General features: G+C 40.0%; 2 protein-coding genes across 3 annotated transcripts in view; both read left to right on the top strand.

The window, feature by feature from the left end:
• The window catches only part of hdgfl3 (HDGF like 3), a 34,144-nt gene extending 30,060 nt beyond the window's left edge, over positions 1–4,084 (top strand). The window contains exon 6 of the mRNA XM_080047560.1: positions 1,604–4,084. Coding sequence (XP_079903686.1) covers positions 1,604–1,630 — 27 coding nt within the window. The 3' untranslated portion in view covers positions 1,631–4,084. The remainder of the gene's footprint in view (positions 1–1,603) is intronic.
• Positions 4,085–5,587: 1,503 nt separating this feature from the next.
• LOC307249223 (histone-binding protein RBBP7) overlaps positions 5,588–16,204 on the top strand; it is a 43,142-nt gene continuing 32,525 nt past the window's right edge. The window contains exons 1-5 of one of the 2 annotated variants that reach the window (XM_080025865.1): positions 5,588–5,731; positions 6,405–6,549; positions 8,532–8,677; positions 11,129–11,305; positions 11,399–11,514. In XM_080025865.1, the coding sequence (XP_079881991.1) occupies positions 5,716–5,731; positions 6,405–6,549; positions 8,532–8,677; positions 11,129–11,305; positions 11,399–11,514 (600 nt within the window). In that variant the 5' untranslated portion in view covers positions 5,588–5,715. The remainder of the gene's footprint in view (positions 5,732–6,404; positions 6,550–8,531; positions 8,678–11,128; positions 11,306–11,398; positions 11,515–16,204) is intronic. The other variant, XM_080025866.1, reaches the window with a different exon arrangement.

The following is a 16,204-nucleotide window of genomic DNA, read 5'->3' on the forward strand; positions in this document are numbered from 1 at the left end:
ATATTCCAGAAAATAGTACTAAATAGCTCACATAGGACGCAGCTGATTTAGCCTTAGGGTGTATTCACACAGGGAAAGTCCGCTAGTTCACTTGCTTTGGTCCAGCCCAAATAGGGTTTAGATTTTTTTTGTTTGGTGTGGTCGACTTTCATATTGCCCCTTTTGCAAGTGAACCAGCATTAAGAAGTAAAACCACACGTGATCTGAGGTCATTCATTCATTGGACAGACATTCTGCGGTGGAGAGAAGCAGGAAGCACAAAGTGAAAACTGCAAAATATATAACAATATGTACAATATGGGGTTAAAAATAATAAATAAATAAATAGGCCAGCATGTTTACGCGTCCTGTCCATCAAATGTAATATATTCGCTTGTGGCTCCCGGTCAAACCACAACTAATCTTCCTATCAATGGCGATAACAACACTTTCCCATAATGTGAAGCTGACGGCGATTTATTAAAAAAGAAAAGGCACAGTGCTTCCAGCAATTGGGTCGGATCGAGTCCGGACAAATTCACACCACAAACGAACTGCAGCAGAGTGCATATGGAAGCGCATCGAAACCACCTCTTCAGCTGGGTCTCGGAGCGCTGTTTGGTCCAGCCCAAATAGAGTTTCGATTTTTTTTGTTTGGTGTGGTCCACTTTCATATTGCCCCTTTTGCAAGTGAACCCGCATAAAGAAGTAAAACTACACGTGATCTTAGGTCATTCATTCATTGGACAGACATTCTGGGGTGGAGAGAAGCAGGAAGCACGAAGTGAAAACTGCAAAATATATAACTGATACGATATGGGGTTAAAAATAATAAAGAAATAAATAGGCCTACATCTAGCCTATGAATAAAATAAAAAAACATAAAATTATTGTTGTTTCATATGTTTATAATATGTAGGCCTGTGTCAATGTGTGGCTTGTAGCCTACGATGTGAAACATAATATTTACTGTATTTTTGCTGCTGGACGCGCAGCTCGCGAGGAATAGGCTCAAGCTGACACAGCTGATTTAGCCGTGTGTCAGCTGTGTGTCAGTTCGGCGCAGCTCAGCTCCAAACTGACACGGGGATAGTATTGATGGACAAATTCACACCACAAACGAACTGCAGCAGAGTGCGTTTGGAAACGCACCGAGACCACCTCTTCAGCTGGGTCTCGGAGCGCTTGTTTGGTCCGCCCCCGAGTGTGATTGCTGTATTCACACATGTCTGAAAGATGCGCACCGAAGGCGGAAGTGCATCTGAGTTCGTTTCAACCGAACTAAACATGGCATGTGTGAATACACCCTTAGTTTTCTTCTCAAAATGCACCAGATTGATGCATTTTACTTAAAAAGGTTCACATTTTTCTTCCTGGGGGGCATTCTCCCATGTATAAATATTCTGAATGTAGACTACACATATTGTTATAAGGAGGCTAATTCGCGGTGATGATAGCAAGGGGTCCTTGGAGGAATTTCCCTGCATGTAAGGGGTACCTGGCCAGAAAAAGTTTGAGAACCCCTGTGTTATGGTTTACTATTGGTCTAACACTGTGTTAATACATCACTACTACAAACCTACTGCACCAATACTAAGCCTGTGTTTAATGTTGTGTCCCTCAGAAGCAGCTGCTCATGGAAGAACACTAGGTGGAAGAGGGAAACCACTCTTTGTTGCTGGGATGATGGAAAGGTGAATCTACAAGAGGATTTCTCATTAGCGCCATCTACTGACGGCCATGGTCACCTCCACTTCTGTGTGTGTGTGTGTGTGTGTGTGTGTGTGTGTGTGTGTGTGTGTGTGTGTGTGTGTGTGTGAACCAATTCTGAAGAGTCTGGTATGAGACACCCTCATGGCACGAAAATGCGAATAATTTGGAACGGGTTGGAAGCAACGTCTTAGAAAAATCGAAAAATAAGCAAAATGACGTCGCTGATATGGGAGCTTGTATTGACTCTATATACGTTCGATAATTATTATTAACGTGCGAAATTAATCGCACCAAAGAAAAAAAACAGGTCCAGTGTGCAAAGGCCTTAAGAGTGGCCAGTTTGTCATAAACTTTCTTCAGCTCGTAAAGGGATAGTTCAGTATTTTTGAAGTGGGGTTGTATGAGGTATGCATAGTTGGTGTGTTACCTTAATGAGATGGCTGTCAGCGCAGTCACTATAAGGAGTTTGGGAGATATGTAGCTGTAGCAGAAGTCAGCTTTGTATTGTTGCATTGTTGTATTGTAACGTTTTTCCTCAACATATATACTGTAAATGCTAACCTAAAACCTAAATACCCATTCAATAGAAGCACTTTGAATGGCCTTGTCTGAATTGTGCTATATAAATACACTTGCCTTGCCTTGCTAAACTGAGATATGTTCCACAGCTTTAGTCCTTGTGTCTCTTGAGTAATCTGCAGTAGTCCAGAGTCCAGCAGCTGGTTGGAAGAGTGATACAAGAATAAACGGCTGTCTGGTGGCAAACTAAAGCTGGGAAAAAAATCTCAGTTTACTGTATATTTGAACAGATATTTTATTTTGGTCCCCTCTGCAACAATACAATGCTGACTTCTGCTACAGCAACGTCTCCCCCCAAACACCACATGACTGCGCTGACCGCCATCTCCATAAGGTAACGTTTGAACCAAACCTAAGTACCTCATACAACCTCACTTCAAAAATACTGAACTATCCCTTAAATGCCATGGTCCATGTCAGAAAACAAATCAAAGTCATTTGTCATTTTGAACTCACTAAAACAGGCAGGTTCACTTTTGTAATCATTTTGTCCAGTGGCTGAGTTTATATTGTTAAATGAACGAAGTATAGAATATTTGAAGGGGAATTAATTACTTGAATACTTCTATCCTGCTCTATTGGCCACCCTTGTGATAATATCCACTGTGTTTATAAGGAGTCTTTTTTCTATAGGCTCAGACTCATTGCCCAATCAGAATAGGAAATGTTTGAAAGTGGAAAACACTGGGTCAGTTTATCCCTTTGAATAACTGCAAGAGTAAAACTATCTCTTGGTTCACTAGAAAATATAGCAGTAAAATGTCCATATTTTTGGTTTGCCTGTTTTGTCTGTACAACACTTATTTCTGATTTAGGAGCATTGGAAAATGACAACCTACCAAAACAATCGTTTAAATGGTTTGCTTCTAGCATTTTCAAGAACTATGAACAGCATCTCACAGTATTATAGCTTCGTTAGCATTTGTTGGCTCAGTAGGAATATATGAGAATGTATTGATGAAAAAATGTTTTCAGGTCACAATGCAAAGTAACAATTTGACAATAAGAGGTAAGCCAGCTAGAGCCAAAGTCCAGTGATGAGGGAACATTACAGCAGTCTAAATGTAGATTAATAAACCATAAAAGACTTCAGGCTTAAGATAACACATCTTTTCAGTTGAAATAATATATTTTCTGGTGGGAAGCAGCTGACTATAGTAGTTGGTATTGAGCTTACAGAAAGTTATACGGCAGCCCTGAGGCTAGCACTACTTTATGTAGCTTGCTACAACCCTACTACACTGTAACCCTGCTGGGTTTTTAATGTTATTTCTGGATTTGTAAAAAATAATCATAATCATACAAATGAATAAATGTTTAACATGCGGCCATTGAGAGTTCATCCACACAGACATTTTTTTGAAGTAATGAATGTAAATGTAAATTTAAAGTTAGAATGTAAATGTGAATTAGCATAAACCTGATGCTAGGCTAACATGTGTAAGACCATACACAAACAAACAAATAGGAACAGAGGACATTTCTCCAATGTCATTAACACAGCTTCTTCAGCGTCAGGCAAATTCTACGTTAATTCATTTAAATTATATTTAAAAAAGGGTAAACTTTAAGTGAAAATGGAATGTTAAAATTATGTGTCATGGAAAAGTTATAGATTTACCTACTGCGTCTTTACTTAGAGTTGGAAGGGATAGATGTGCTCAGAAGGTAATTTTTACAGTCCTTTGTTGATACAAGTATGTCACTTACATGTCACATTTAGGCCAGATGAAAGTGGCTTGGAGTGGTTTATGTTCTTCCCGGTAATCTATAATCACGAAGTGTAGATAGCCAGCCATCAGTATGATACCCATGCATACCATTATGTATTGATTCACTGATGATATATATATATATATATATATATATATATATATATATAGAATATATATATATACATAATCTCTTACCATCTCTATATGTTGGGTATTGTAGTGTACTGATCACTCGTCGTAGCTTCGATAGCTTTTTTTTTACCAGGATAATTATTGAATGGACTATTCAGTGACTGTCAAGTATTATCCACCAAGCCTATATGTTACTCTTTTATGTAACCAGAAAAAGTTGAATGGAAATACATAGATTAATGTATGAAGTGTTGTGCACAACTGGGTTACACATTGTAACTCAATATTAACTCTACCTGTATATTTTACTTAGTAGAATATAGGACCACTATTCTACTTGGGCTACTCTAGCTAACAGCTCATCTTTTTATGGAAAAAGTGAATAATCTGTTCTTCTGTGTACCTGTGAAATAGATGACTGTGTATTAAAGCATTTTATATAGTGGCATGCTCTACTGTTGTGCTCCAGATCATTCTTATATCAAAGTGTCCATTGGTCTTATAGTTTAAGATCAGATATGTGTTGGTATGTGATGAACTTGAAAGAAAAAGAATACAAAATTCACTTTTCTCAACATCTAAACCTGATAGTAAACTGAACCACACTCATTTTCTAAGAAAACTGAGCGAGTTGTGTTTAAGGCTGACACATTGTGAACATGCACACCATGCATTTTTAAGTTGCCAAACCTATTGTTTTTCCTGTGAGAGTTGACTTGATTGATTACAGTTGACACCGGATTACTATTTGAACTCTGTGCCAGTGGCCTTTACTTTGCTTACACTATTGTTGTCATGACATATAGCCTACCTATTTATTTTTTTGATGATAGTTGATCTTGTGCTTTACCCCCCTTCTTATATTTGTCATGCTTTGCATGTTCAAGGTTTGTAATTTACTGTAAACTGTTTTTGCTGTTTATTGACAAGACTTTTACAAAATAAACTAATTGGAATGCAGATTGACACCGTGCAATCTTTACACAACACAAGACAAAAGTACTTTTAGTTCAATTTGCACATTTCATATAGCCTACTTGCATTGTGTATTATGCCATACATAATGGATAGGATTAACACCTTCTTCTTCTCAGCTCAAAATTCAATGTTTTGGTGAGAATGCTGGAAGAACCCATACTTTTCTCTCTCTTTGTTATTGGTGCAATGATACGCCACCACGTTTCCTTTAGAAAGTGCCCTTATCTGTATTTTCTTGTTAGGCTATCTCTATTTATTTTTGTCTAAAACTGTATAGCACAAACATAATTATAAAAAACTTTAAAATTATAATACTAAGGTAGGCCAATAGGTGGATATGGTGAGGAAGTGGAATTCAATTGGAAAGGGACGGCTTGATATTGGAAGATGTAGCGGTCCTCCTTTTTTCTAAGATGCGCACCCCGCGTGCAGTGTTGACCCTCGTTGGCACGTGCCCTTGCGCATGCGCAGAATGTATCTAGTAATTCGGCGCTGAAAAAGGAGCCTTCCAGTGAAACAACATAAGCAGTACTAGCCTTGGAAACACCGGTATAAGTTAACGGTCTTATACATAGTTATTTTGGTTTGGAGCGTCGTGCTGGAGCGCAGAGTTGGGAACATGACTGACAAAGAGGGTAGGTTTTACCCGCGCCACCTGGCGTATTTAGCGATGGGCCGTTTTCCTCGTGTGCCGCTTTGTAAGAGCACCACGGCCGTTTAATTGTGCCATGGGTGCTAGCATATGATGCTAGCCTATCCTATCCAAGGAGGCTTCTTGGTTTTAAGCCAGCCTTTGAACTGTTCCCGGTTGAACTTTTGTAAGAGAACACCATGTCAAACCTTTTCTCTTACCTTTCAGTATCATCTATTACACCGAACAGCACTTATGTCAACTAGCCACAGCCCCCTTCCCCACAATATGACGTAGCGGGCAATAAAGTCCATCTGAATCCAGGGGAGATGGTTACTAATATAGAGCACCCTCCTTCCGGCTATGGCTCTTTAAACTCTTTGTCACAGAGTCAGTAGGCCTATCGTTAATGTATACTTGACGCAAGCTAGCATTAAACAGTAGTTTGAAGCAGACAGAGTTTGGCGTAAACTCTGTTGTGTGGTCAGGATTCGTTGAGCATGGCGCTCAGAGGCTGAAAACCCAGATCCTCATTGGCCAGTAGGACCAACTTGGTTACATGTATTATTATGAAACAATGCGTGCTTTATCAACTGACCCAACCATGCACTGTATAAACACATTGTAGCCGCAAATTATTGCCTGTTATTAACAAGAACAATGTTGGTTTGCTACAGTGTATGATGATGCAGTGGAAGAGAGGGTCATCAATGAGGAGTATAAGATCTGGAAGAAGAACACACCGTTCCTGTACGACCTGGTGATGACTCATGCCCTGGAGTGGCCCAGCCTCACTGTCCAATGGCTGCCGGACGTCAACAGGTAATGCCATGTCTCACAGTCTCACTCACTGCTCCTGGTTTCAATTCCAGGGACGACAGGTGTCTGTGTCAAGCTCCCAATGTCTTCCCTGTGAGGCTGCGTTTCAGCTTTGTCACCATCCATTGCTACTAGCCTAATCAGAGACACTGGCAGAGTCTCATTAGCTACACATCTGAACATCTTTAGTTGACTTTTACTAACAGTTCCCGCTCCTTGGTGGTAGGATGGCCTAGAGGAAAGGTGGCGGATCAGTAACCATGAGGTCGCTGGTTCGATCCCTGGCACCGGACAGGAGGGTGTTAGTTGTAATGATGTGCTAGTAGTGGCCGCTATTATCTACGGTGCCCACTATCTCTACCATTGTGTCCTTGAGCAAGACACTTAACCCTAAACTGCTCCAGGCGCTGTACTACAGCTCACCCTGCGCCATGACCTCCTCTGAAGTGTGGTATAACCAAATAAGAATAGGCCTACAGAAAGAGGTGAATTAAATAAAACGCATGGTATATTCTCTTTGCATTCTTCCATGTGTGAAAGCTTTTTGACCCTATTTTCTTTTGACTATGTGAAGTCTCTGACAGCTCTGGCATGTTTAATGCATACTTAAAAGGATCACCTTGTTCACCCTGGGGCAGCAGTGGCGCAGTGGGTAGGGAGATCGCCTTTGGGAAAAGAGACACTGAACCCCAAATTGCTCCCGATGGTTCAGAGGGCGCCATGCATGGCAGCTACTGCCATTGGTGTATAAGTGTGTGTATGAATTGGTGAACAGGGCTGTACAGTGCGACAGTTTTGATCGCATTTGCCACTGAAATTGATCACGTGCGATGATGAATACAATTCCTCTCGCACGAGTGCTAATGAGGAGAGGCTGTCTTTGAAACACAGAGGAGTGATGCACAACACTGCTTAGAGGGCTCTACATTAACACTCGCCAAATGCGGGTGAATGTAGTCTTAGGCGAGTAAGTTATTAAGTCTACCCTCCACTTTGGCTGGTGAAAGATGTGTGCTCGGGATCTGTGCTCGGCGATTATAGCGTCTAACTTCACCAACGGTAAAAACCGGAAGGACACGGCTCTTAACGCAGTTAAGTTAGCGCGTGTGGAAACGGAACATTTCCTGTGCCCCTTCACAATAAAAGCCTGTTACTAGCCAAATGCGAGTTGACTTTTATTTTGAAGCAGGTAAGAACAGGAAGTTAGCGCTTCACAGCCCTGCAGTGCGCTAGCAAGAAAATCAACTGCTTCAGCTGCAGAGAGCAGTCAACAGTAGTCTATTTAAACAAAGTTTGACACAACCTATTTAACTTGGCCTAAATTGTATAAATATGTTTACTAATTTATTTAATAGGCTATTATGTTCAATGTTTTAAAGTTTGGTTTTCATTAAAAGAATGAAATGTTCTAAAATGTTTGTTATTATTAGCCTACTATAATAATTATATTTTTATTTAAAAAATATATAGATATAGACATTATTTTTATAGTTCTATTGGGGGAAATAATTCTGAATCAGCAAACAAATTGCCATTGGCAGGTTAGACTCTTTTGTCTAAATTCCAATCAGTGCACCCCTATTCATTCTTCTATAATTATTACTGCACACACTAGGATATTCATTGAGAATCTCAAATAAAACCAAGATGACATGCTCAAAGGTAAGTAGAGCGAAATGCAAGGGTTAGGGTCATGCAAATTTTCGATCATACTTTGTGTGCTACCAAATTTATTTTTGTGCTACTGAATTTTTTTGCTTGCTAGCACCAGTGCTACGACTTTAAAAAATAAGCGTACAGCCCTGGTGAATGTGGTGAGAAATGTAAAGTGCTATGGGGCTGAGAAAATCGGCTAAAAAGAGCTATATAAGTCAAGTCCATTTAGCATTTTACCATTTCTATTCTGAAGGCCCTGCTCTAATGTTAAATGTAAAGGCAAAGCATATCTTTGATTAAAACCCTGTCCACACTGTTGACCTGTGCAGGCCAGAGGGGAAGGACTATGCAGTCCACAGGCTGGCTCTGGGGACCCACACGTCAGATGAGCAGAACCACCTGGTGATAGCCAGCGTCCAGGTTCCAAATGACGATGCCCAGTTTGATGCCTCGCACTACGACAGTGAGAAAGGAGGTAACTTCACCTGCAGGAGACTATACATTGACATTTGAATATTTGATGGTGTCCACTGTAAAGACACTTAGTGGTCATTTGTTTGTTAAAGGAAGTGTCACAGTTGTCTAGTGCTCACCTTATTCTTATTTCCAAGATGTTCACATCCAACCACTAGCATTCACCCTGCGTTCCAATCCCAATACTTCCCTACTATTTAGTATGCCAGAAAAAGATGCAATACATGCACGTCAATTTTAGTATGCTGAAAATACATAAATGCCCAACAAACGCCAATAGAATTTTGGAGTACAGTATTTGTCTAAATTCTTGACATTTCTTGACATAATGAAAAAAAAAATCTTGCTTATCTGATTTTTTTTTAGCCCTAAAACTCTTCTCTACTTTAGTATGTACTGTAGTGTAACAAAAAGAACGCAGGGTCAGTTTCTAAAACTTAAAAGCAATACCTTATTGGAAACAAGCACATTCATTGATTCTCACCTAAATACATTGGGTTTGTCTATAAGGCTTAACATGTGCTTCCTACCTCCTTAAACATTTTGCTTTAGCTTTTGTTTATTGTACATGCATTGTGTTCTCAGCTTAGTCCTTTCATTTTGTAGCCCATCCACCAACAACTGTCTTATCTGTCGGTGTGCAGTCAGCAGAAGCATGGATGGGGCATGAATTGAGTCAAGACGGCCTAGTTTATTCACTGTTTATGCTGAATGTGTGTTCTTCTGTCTTCCAGCAGGTATGTTGATGGTGGCCCAGCTGTGTGTCCTGATGGCTCTGTTACATGAGGTAGTTTTAGTATGTTAGTATGGCCTCTGGAATATTTGAAGGTACAGTCCTAAACCTCAATACACACTAACATAATCTAGTATATACAGAAGGAAAACGGGGTAAAGTCAGGGCTCCAGACTGCGACCAAATGCTTGCATTTTGCCACCATTTTTTTGAGACGGTGTGAGAACTTTTTTACAACTAGCTTGCACACTGAAAATTCCAACATTTAAATTTTTTAGTGCGATTATTAGTGTTTTGTGTGTAAAGAGAGAGACAGAGGAAGAGAGATATAGAGAGACAGGGAGAGAGAGAGATAGAGACATGGAAGAGAGAGAGAGATCCCCCGGAGCAACAATTCAATAAGAATAAAAAGAGTGACCAGTCATTGGTAAAATAAACTGTTAGCTTAGCATCGGAATCTGTGGAGATTTGAATAGAAAAGGTTCCTGTTCCAGTGTCACGTGAACAATGGTGTCTGTAACAAGCTGGAATGACCAGGCGTATTGCTTTAGCAGAGCTGTTCTTCAAACTTTAACATAGAAGGTCAGTCTAGGGTTAGCACTACTGGAGAAAGACAAGCTGTCTCCTAACATATTCAGAGCACAGTTCAATCATGACTGAGGCTCACTGACGCTTTACTGGACTGAAAACCTTAAACCTCTGAAAAAAAGCCTTTGTATTTTCTGTTAGTTTTTTTTTCAATTAAAAAAAGCCATTATAAGGAAAGGATAGAAACAGTGGATTCTTATGCAGCAGGTTATACATTTATACCTGAATCCCTCTTAAGTTGAACAGTTTAATACGCTGCTGAAGACTCACTTTTGTTGCATTGGCCTTTAACACAAATTGAGACTTTGACACTCCTAACTTTTTTTCATGTATCTTATATGTTATTTTGTATTGTATCTTGTACAACAAGACAAAAAACAACTGAAAAAGGCTGCGTTGAAAGCCTGGAAAAGGTATCACAAAAGAAGAATGCAAAAGTTTTGTGATGTCAATGGGTCACAGGCTTGATGCAGTTATTGCAAGGGAAGGATTTGCAACAAAATATTAAGTCTTATTTACTTAAATTTATTTTTAAGTGTATCTGTTCCAATACGTTTGCTCACCTAAAAATGTGGTGTTCCTTTAAAAATAATGATATCTTCTCAGTTGTGCATCAGATCCAGATGTGAATACCTGGAAATGAAAGCTGAGATGTTGATCTATTATCTCATATTCATATTTTGGTGTCAAACCCAAAAAAGGAATTGGCCTCAATGTTCCAATACTTTTGGATGGGACTGTATATTTGATTTAGTTTTGTCAAGGCATTGAAGTTATTAGCATAATGAAGTCATTTATAGAGTTGAATTAGCTCCCTCTTCCATGTCTGGTGTTTTAACCTGCAGTTTTCATATTTTGTTAGCCTCATAGCATAATTGCCTAAATCATATTTACTCTAATCTACTTTTACTCTACATCTACTCTATTCTACATCTACTCTACTCTACATCTACTTTTCGTTAGCCTAATAGCATAATTGCCTAAGTCATATTTTAAGGGTTATAGAGTAGGGTAAAGTAGATGTAGAGTAGAGTAGATGTAGAATAGAGTAGAATAATAATGATTTAGGCAATTATGCTATGAGGCTAACGATCGTCTGGTGCCCTGGATGTTTCTCTTGGTTTCTCTTGTCAGAATTTGGTGGATTTGGTTCTGTGAGTGGTAAGATAGAGATCGAGATCAAGATCAACCATGAGGGAGAAGTGAACCGAGCCCGCTACATGCCCCAGAACCCCTGCATCATCGCCACCAAGACGCCCTCCTGTGACGTGCTGGTGTTCGACTACACTAAGCACCCGCCTAAGCCAGGTTGGACTCACTGCTGGGCTCGTATATATATACGTAAGACTACATGCATGAGAATGTTCCTGAAGCTTAATTGTTTGTGTGTGTCTGTGACAGATCCTAGTGGGGAGTGTCACCCTGACCTGAGGCTGAAGGGTCACCAGAAAGAGGGCTACGGCCTCTCATGGAACCCCAACCTCAGCGGCAACCTGCTGAGTGCCTCTGACGACCATGTAAGAATCTACAACCACACTCTATTTTACTGACTCCAAAAACTTGTTCAGACTAGGGCTGGGCGATATGGGCTAAAATCAATATCTCAATATTTTTTTACTATATCTCGATACACGATATATATATCAATATATTTCAAATCTCCTCTAGAGCACATCCTAAATGCTCAATTTAATTTATTTTTTGCATAACATCACACCAGTAATATGATTTAAATAGTCCCTGCAAAATGTGTCTGCACTAACAATGCATTAGGCTACGATGAAACAACATCTTGTTTATATTCTTTAGTGCAATTTGAAACTTGCACATGGCAAAGAGTTTGCACATGCGAGCGCAGCCAGCAGGTGGCTCATCGTCCCTCTGTTACCTGCCTTATTGTTTAATTCTCCTGTATTGAGTTCATGAAAATAAAACTGGAAGACAATCAGAGGATTTAAATAAATACGGCTGAGAATAATATAGTCTAAAGAAAGCAAAGTCTCATCATCATCATCATTCCTTGCATTCTAACCGATGCACCATTCCTAGATGCTATTCATACCTATTGATCTAGCCCTCCTGCATTATCACTAAAACACTGTTTTATTTTATAAAAAATACTCTTATTTTAGTTAATAAACGGTGTGCACCTCCCTTGGTGCTGACATGGACCTATTATGAGAGGCTGCCCGTAATAAATGTGATGCCGTGGTTGTGTGACGTTGGACCAAAAACTCTCCGTGAAGTCGGAGTAATCCGGACCCCCCCGGCGCTCGTTCGCCTTCCTCTCATAAGGACCAGGCTCTGTACAGCGGCCGCTTATGCTGTCAAGCGCCCGCCTCCCCCGTTCTTTCGCATGTGTAGCCACTAGCCTTCCTCTCATAAGGACCAGGGCAGGCTGTGCAGTGTACAGCGGCCGCTAATGCTGGCATGTGCGCCCGCCTCCCCCGGTCATTCGCCTGTGTAGCCTTCTTCTCATTTCATGGACCTACAAAAAAGGTCCATGCTACGAACGACGGCCACCATCGCCGTCTTTCGCGCCCCCTCCACCCGCTCGTTCGGCTGTCATAAGAGCACAAGAGCCCTCGTCTTTTTTTCTCCCCCTCTCGTTGTTTTCACATGGCGATAAAAGTAAACACACACACAGGGCACACTGCAGACTACGTCACAGGTGCGTGCCCCCAGGAGACTCTGGTTGGGAGGGGGGAGTGAGTGAGTTGCCAATGCATGAGTCTGTGAGGCAGAGAGCCACAGGAAAGAGCGAGAGAAGCGAACACCGGCGAGTTTGCCGGTGGTGGCGGCGGCTAAAAAAAACACATTACGTGCCAATTTGTATTCGATGGTCGCGATAGGGTCATTTTATACATCCCGTGGAGAACATCTCGCGATACATCGCATATATTCGATATATCGCCCAGCCCTAGTTCAGACTAAAAGCAGAGTGAATCTTAAAGAATGAATTGTTTTAATATTAATATTTTAAATGTGTTGTTTTTGGCGGCCTGTTTTAAGTTTAGTTTTAGTCTAGTCTTTGTGTCAAACTGTCATTTTAGTTTTTATTAGTCTTAGTCACGTTTAAACTCTTTTTAGTCTAGTCAAGTTTCAGTTGACTAAAAGTCTTGAGCATTTTAATCTTCTCTTAGTCAGAATTATCTGGGACTATTTTCTTCTGGTCTTATTCAACAAAAACTGATGACATTTAAGTCTAGTCTTAGTCAATGACATTTGTATTTTAGTCTTTTTAGTAATGCAATTATATTTAACAAGTGCCTAGTATAATACAGACAAAATCAAAATGTTCTTTTAAGTCCCCCATTTCACAAGTCAAACAAGGTAATCTATTTTTACCTTATAGACTCAAGAATACATGCAATTCCAGTCACGGAAGATGCTCTGATTGAATTTACATCATATTTATTTGAGCTACCAAACATGTAAGAATGCCGGATTCCTCAACCTGAACAGCAGTCTGGTGGAGCTCGGACAGCTTCTCTTTGTTTTTCAAAATCTCCTGTCTAATGACATACATTTATATAAAATAAATAGGCCTAAATAAAATAGCTTCAAATGACAATGCCAGCAAAAATTGACATTACATTCAAGTTTAAAGCGGCAACGAGTAACTTTTAAATATCTTTTAAACAGCCTCATGTTTCCTCTAATAATCATAAATTACCTTTAACAGCAAACGAGACCATCAGTGCAAAGAAAGACGTTTTTATATAGTTTTTATTACTGCATTTGATCTGGTCGTACACCCAGTCCGATTTTCGGTTCACGCGTGCATGCTCTATGTTCACATATCCGTATTGGTCACAGATTTCAGTGTGGCGCAGGGACGCGATTTGAGAAGCCTATCACTCCAGGTGAGGGAAGGGGAGCGGGAGCCTTGTTTGAGACAGTTGTTTGTCGTCATAATGACTGATAACGGGGCTGAACCTCTTTATAGGTCCATGGGCTGAACCATCAAAGAAAAAAAAAGAGAATGCAATGAAGAAAAGCTAAAAGGGAGAGTGATAGTCGGGCGGGAGGGCGTTGCCAAGCAACGTATACACAATTTCACGCAGCGAACCTAGACTGCAGTGTTTACTCCTAAATGAATGAGCGGTAGCCTACTAAAACTAAGTTTACTTTTCCTCACCAGCATCATCAGATGACCATTATTCATCTGAAATAGTCATTATTTACAACATAAACACATTACCTCATCGTGATCCATACTAACTGCCGTCTCTCGTTCATTCGCTTTGTGTGAGGACACGGGGACTCGTTCAGCTCCGTGAGAGGTGACAATGCATCAACTCATTGCAATCAGGTGTGTTTAGCACTTACTGGCATTAGTTGATGCTGTGTCACCCATAGACTCACGGAGCCGAAAAGAGTCCGGTGCCCTCACACTTTCAACACACGGACACGCACCATATTGCTTCCTGATTATTTGAATCTGCACTCCCTGCACGAGCTAGAAAACAGCTTCACGACAGCTGGCGTCGTAATAATACTACCGCTTTTGTTCAAAGGTGTCGCCAACGTGCCGACTTACTCGTAGTAGCTTTAATTAAGAGAAAAAAGGTTCTTGAATGCTACAGCTACAATAACATAATAACAAAGTGCAAATAAAATGTTTGTGTATGACTTGTATTGCTTGTAAACTGAAGTCAGATTTTGTATTAAAAGATATAACGCAAATGGTTTGAACCATGCGATTGGAAGCACAGACTGCATACAGTGGAATTCGTTGACAGAACATAACAAACAGATAGGCTACTGACTTATGCCAACTACTGAACCAAATGCCAAGCAACAACTGTGTTATTTTAAGACTGGTTTCTTTATATGTCCATGTTTGTCACTTATACCAAAAAAACATCGCTCCTTTTTTTGTGCCAGACTTAATTTTATTTCTTAAGTAGTCGTTAAAGTTAACCCACCGCAGCTGCATCTTCCATATTGCCACAAGTGGGGATTTGAGGAAGTAACGTCGCCTGCTAACTTCCTGCTATTTCAAAATAAAAGCCAACTCACGTTTGTCTAGTTAAATGCTCATGTTAAGCCAGTGAAATGCTTTTAATCTGAAGCCGTAGCCTGTTTGCAGCCCCAAGGAAACAGAAATATTGCAAAATAATAATAATGGCGAGACAAAATAGCCTTATAACATTTCATGTCCTCTCGTTTTTGTCAACAAACATGAAGAGATATTTTAGCAGAGTTTTTTTTTTTTTGTAAACCACATTTAGTCCCGTTTTTATTAGTCAACAATAAAGCATTATATATTTGATTATAGTCTTCGTCACATGACCACCATTTACGCTGCGTCTCATCTCGTTTCTGTCACGTGATAAAGGTTCGTTGACGACGATATTTTGTCATACATCTCGTTGACAAAAACAACGTTAAATTAACGCCACGGCTTTAAGCTTTCAAATAGTTTTCATTTCATGTCTCCCTCTGCTACAGAGGCTGAGAAATAAAGAATTTGGTAAACGTTGACATTCAGTTTGTCAGAAATCCCTCAGGTTTTGGTAGGTTCCTTCAAACGGCGTAAAGATAATTTGCTGCCGTATCCTAAAAGAGTGGAACAGAATAGAAGTGAAGTCTGGTCTCTTAGCTAGGGGACATGGTGTGTACTAGATGGGTTGAGCCTGTCAGATGGGCCCGGGGCCCAGAGCTTACAGATGTAGTTGCTGTAGATTCAACATTGGCAGTTTCTCTATGTAACCGTCATGTCTGCGCTAACACACAGTACAATGCCTGTGGACAGATCGCTTTTTCTCTACATCGGCTTACTTTTTAACCCATTGATGACTATGGCAATCTAGGATGCATGTCCTTAATGCCTGAGGGTTTTCTGAAAAAATAGTATGAATTGTAAAGTCTACCAAAGCCTTAATATCTAAGCCTGTGTAGCACATAGAAACATGAATTAAAATACATTTAAAAGTTAAGGTTCACAGGTTTTATTTAAACATGCTCCCTTAGCGCTTACAAACCAACACATTTTTCTAAAAATCGTCAAAATTAGATGGGGGAGAAAAAAAAGAATAAATAATATAAAATATTTAAAAATAATGTGCTAAACGAGGTTATAATCCTGCTTCCTTTTAGCATGGATAGTAGTGACTGAGTGTGCAGTGGAGGGATAAAGATAGACAGATATAGGAAGGAGAAGATAGCTTTATTTTATTATTTAGTTCAGTTATCACAGGC

This window comes from Ammodytes marinus (genome assembly GCF_949987685.1).
Source record: "Ammodytes marinus genome assembly, chromosome: 1".
Taxonomy (NCBI): domain Eukaryota; kingdom Metazoa; phylum Chordata; class Actinopteri; order Uranoscopiformes; family Ammodytidae; genus Ammodytes; species Ammodytes marinus.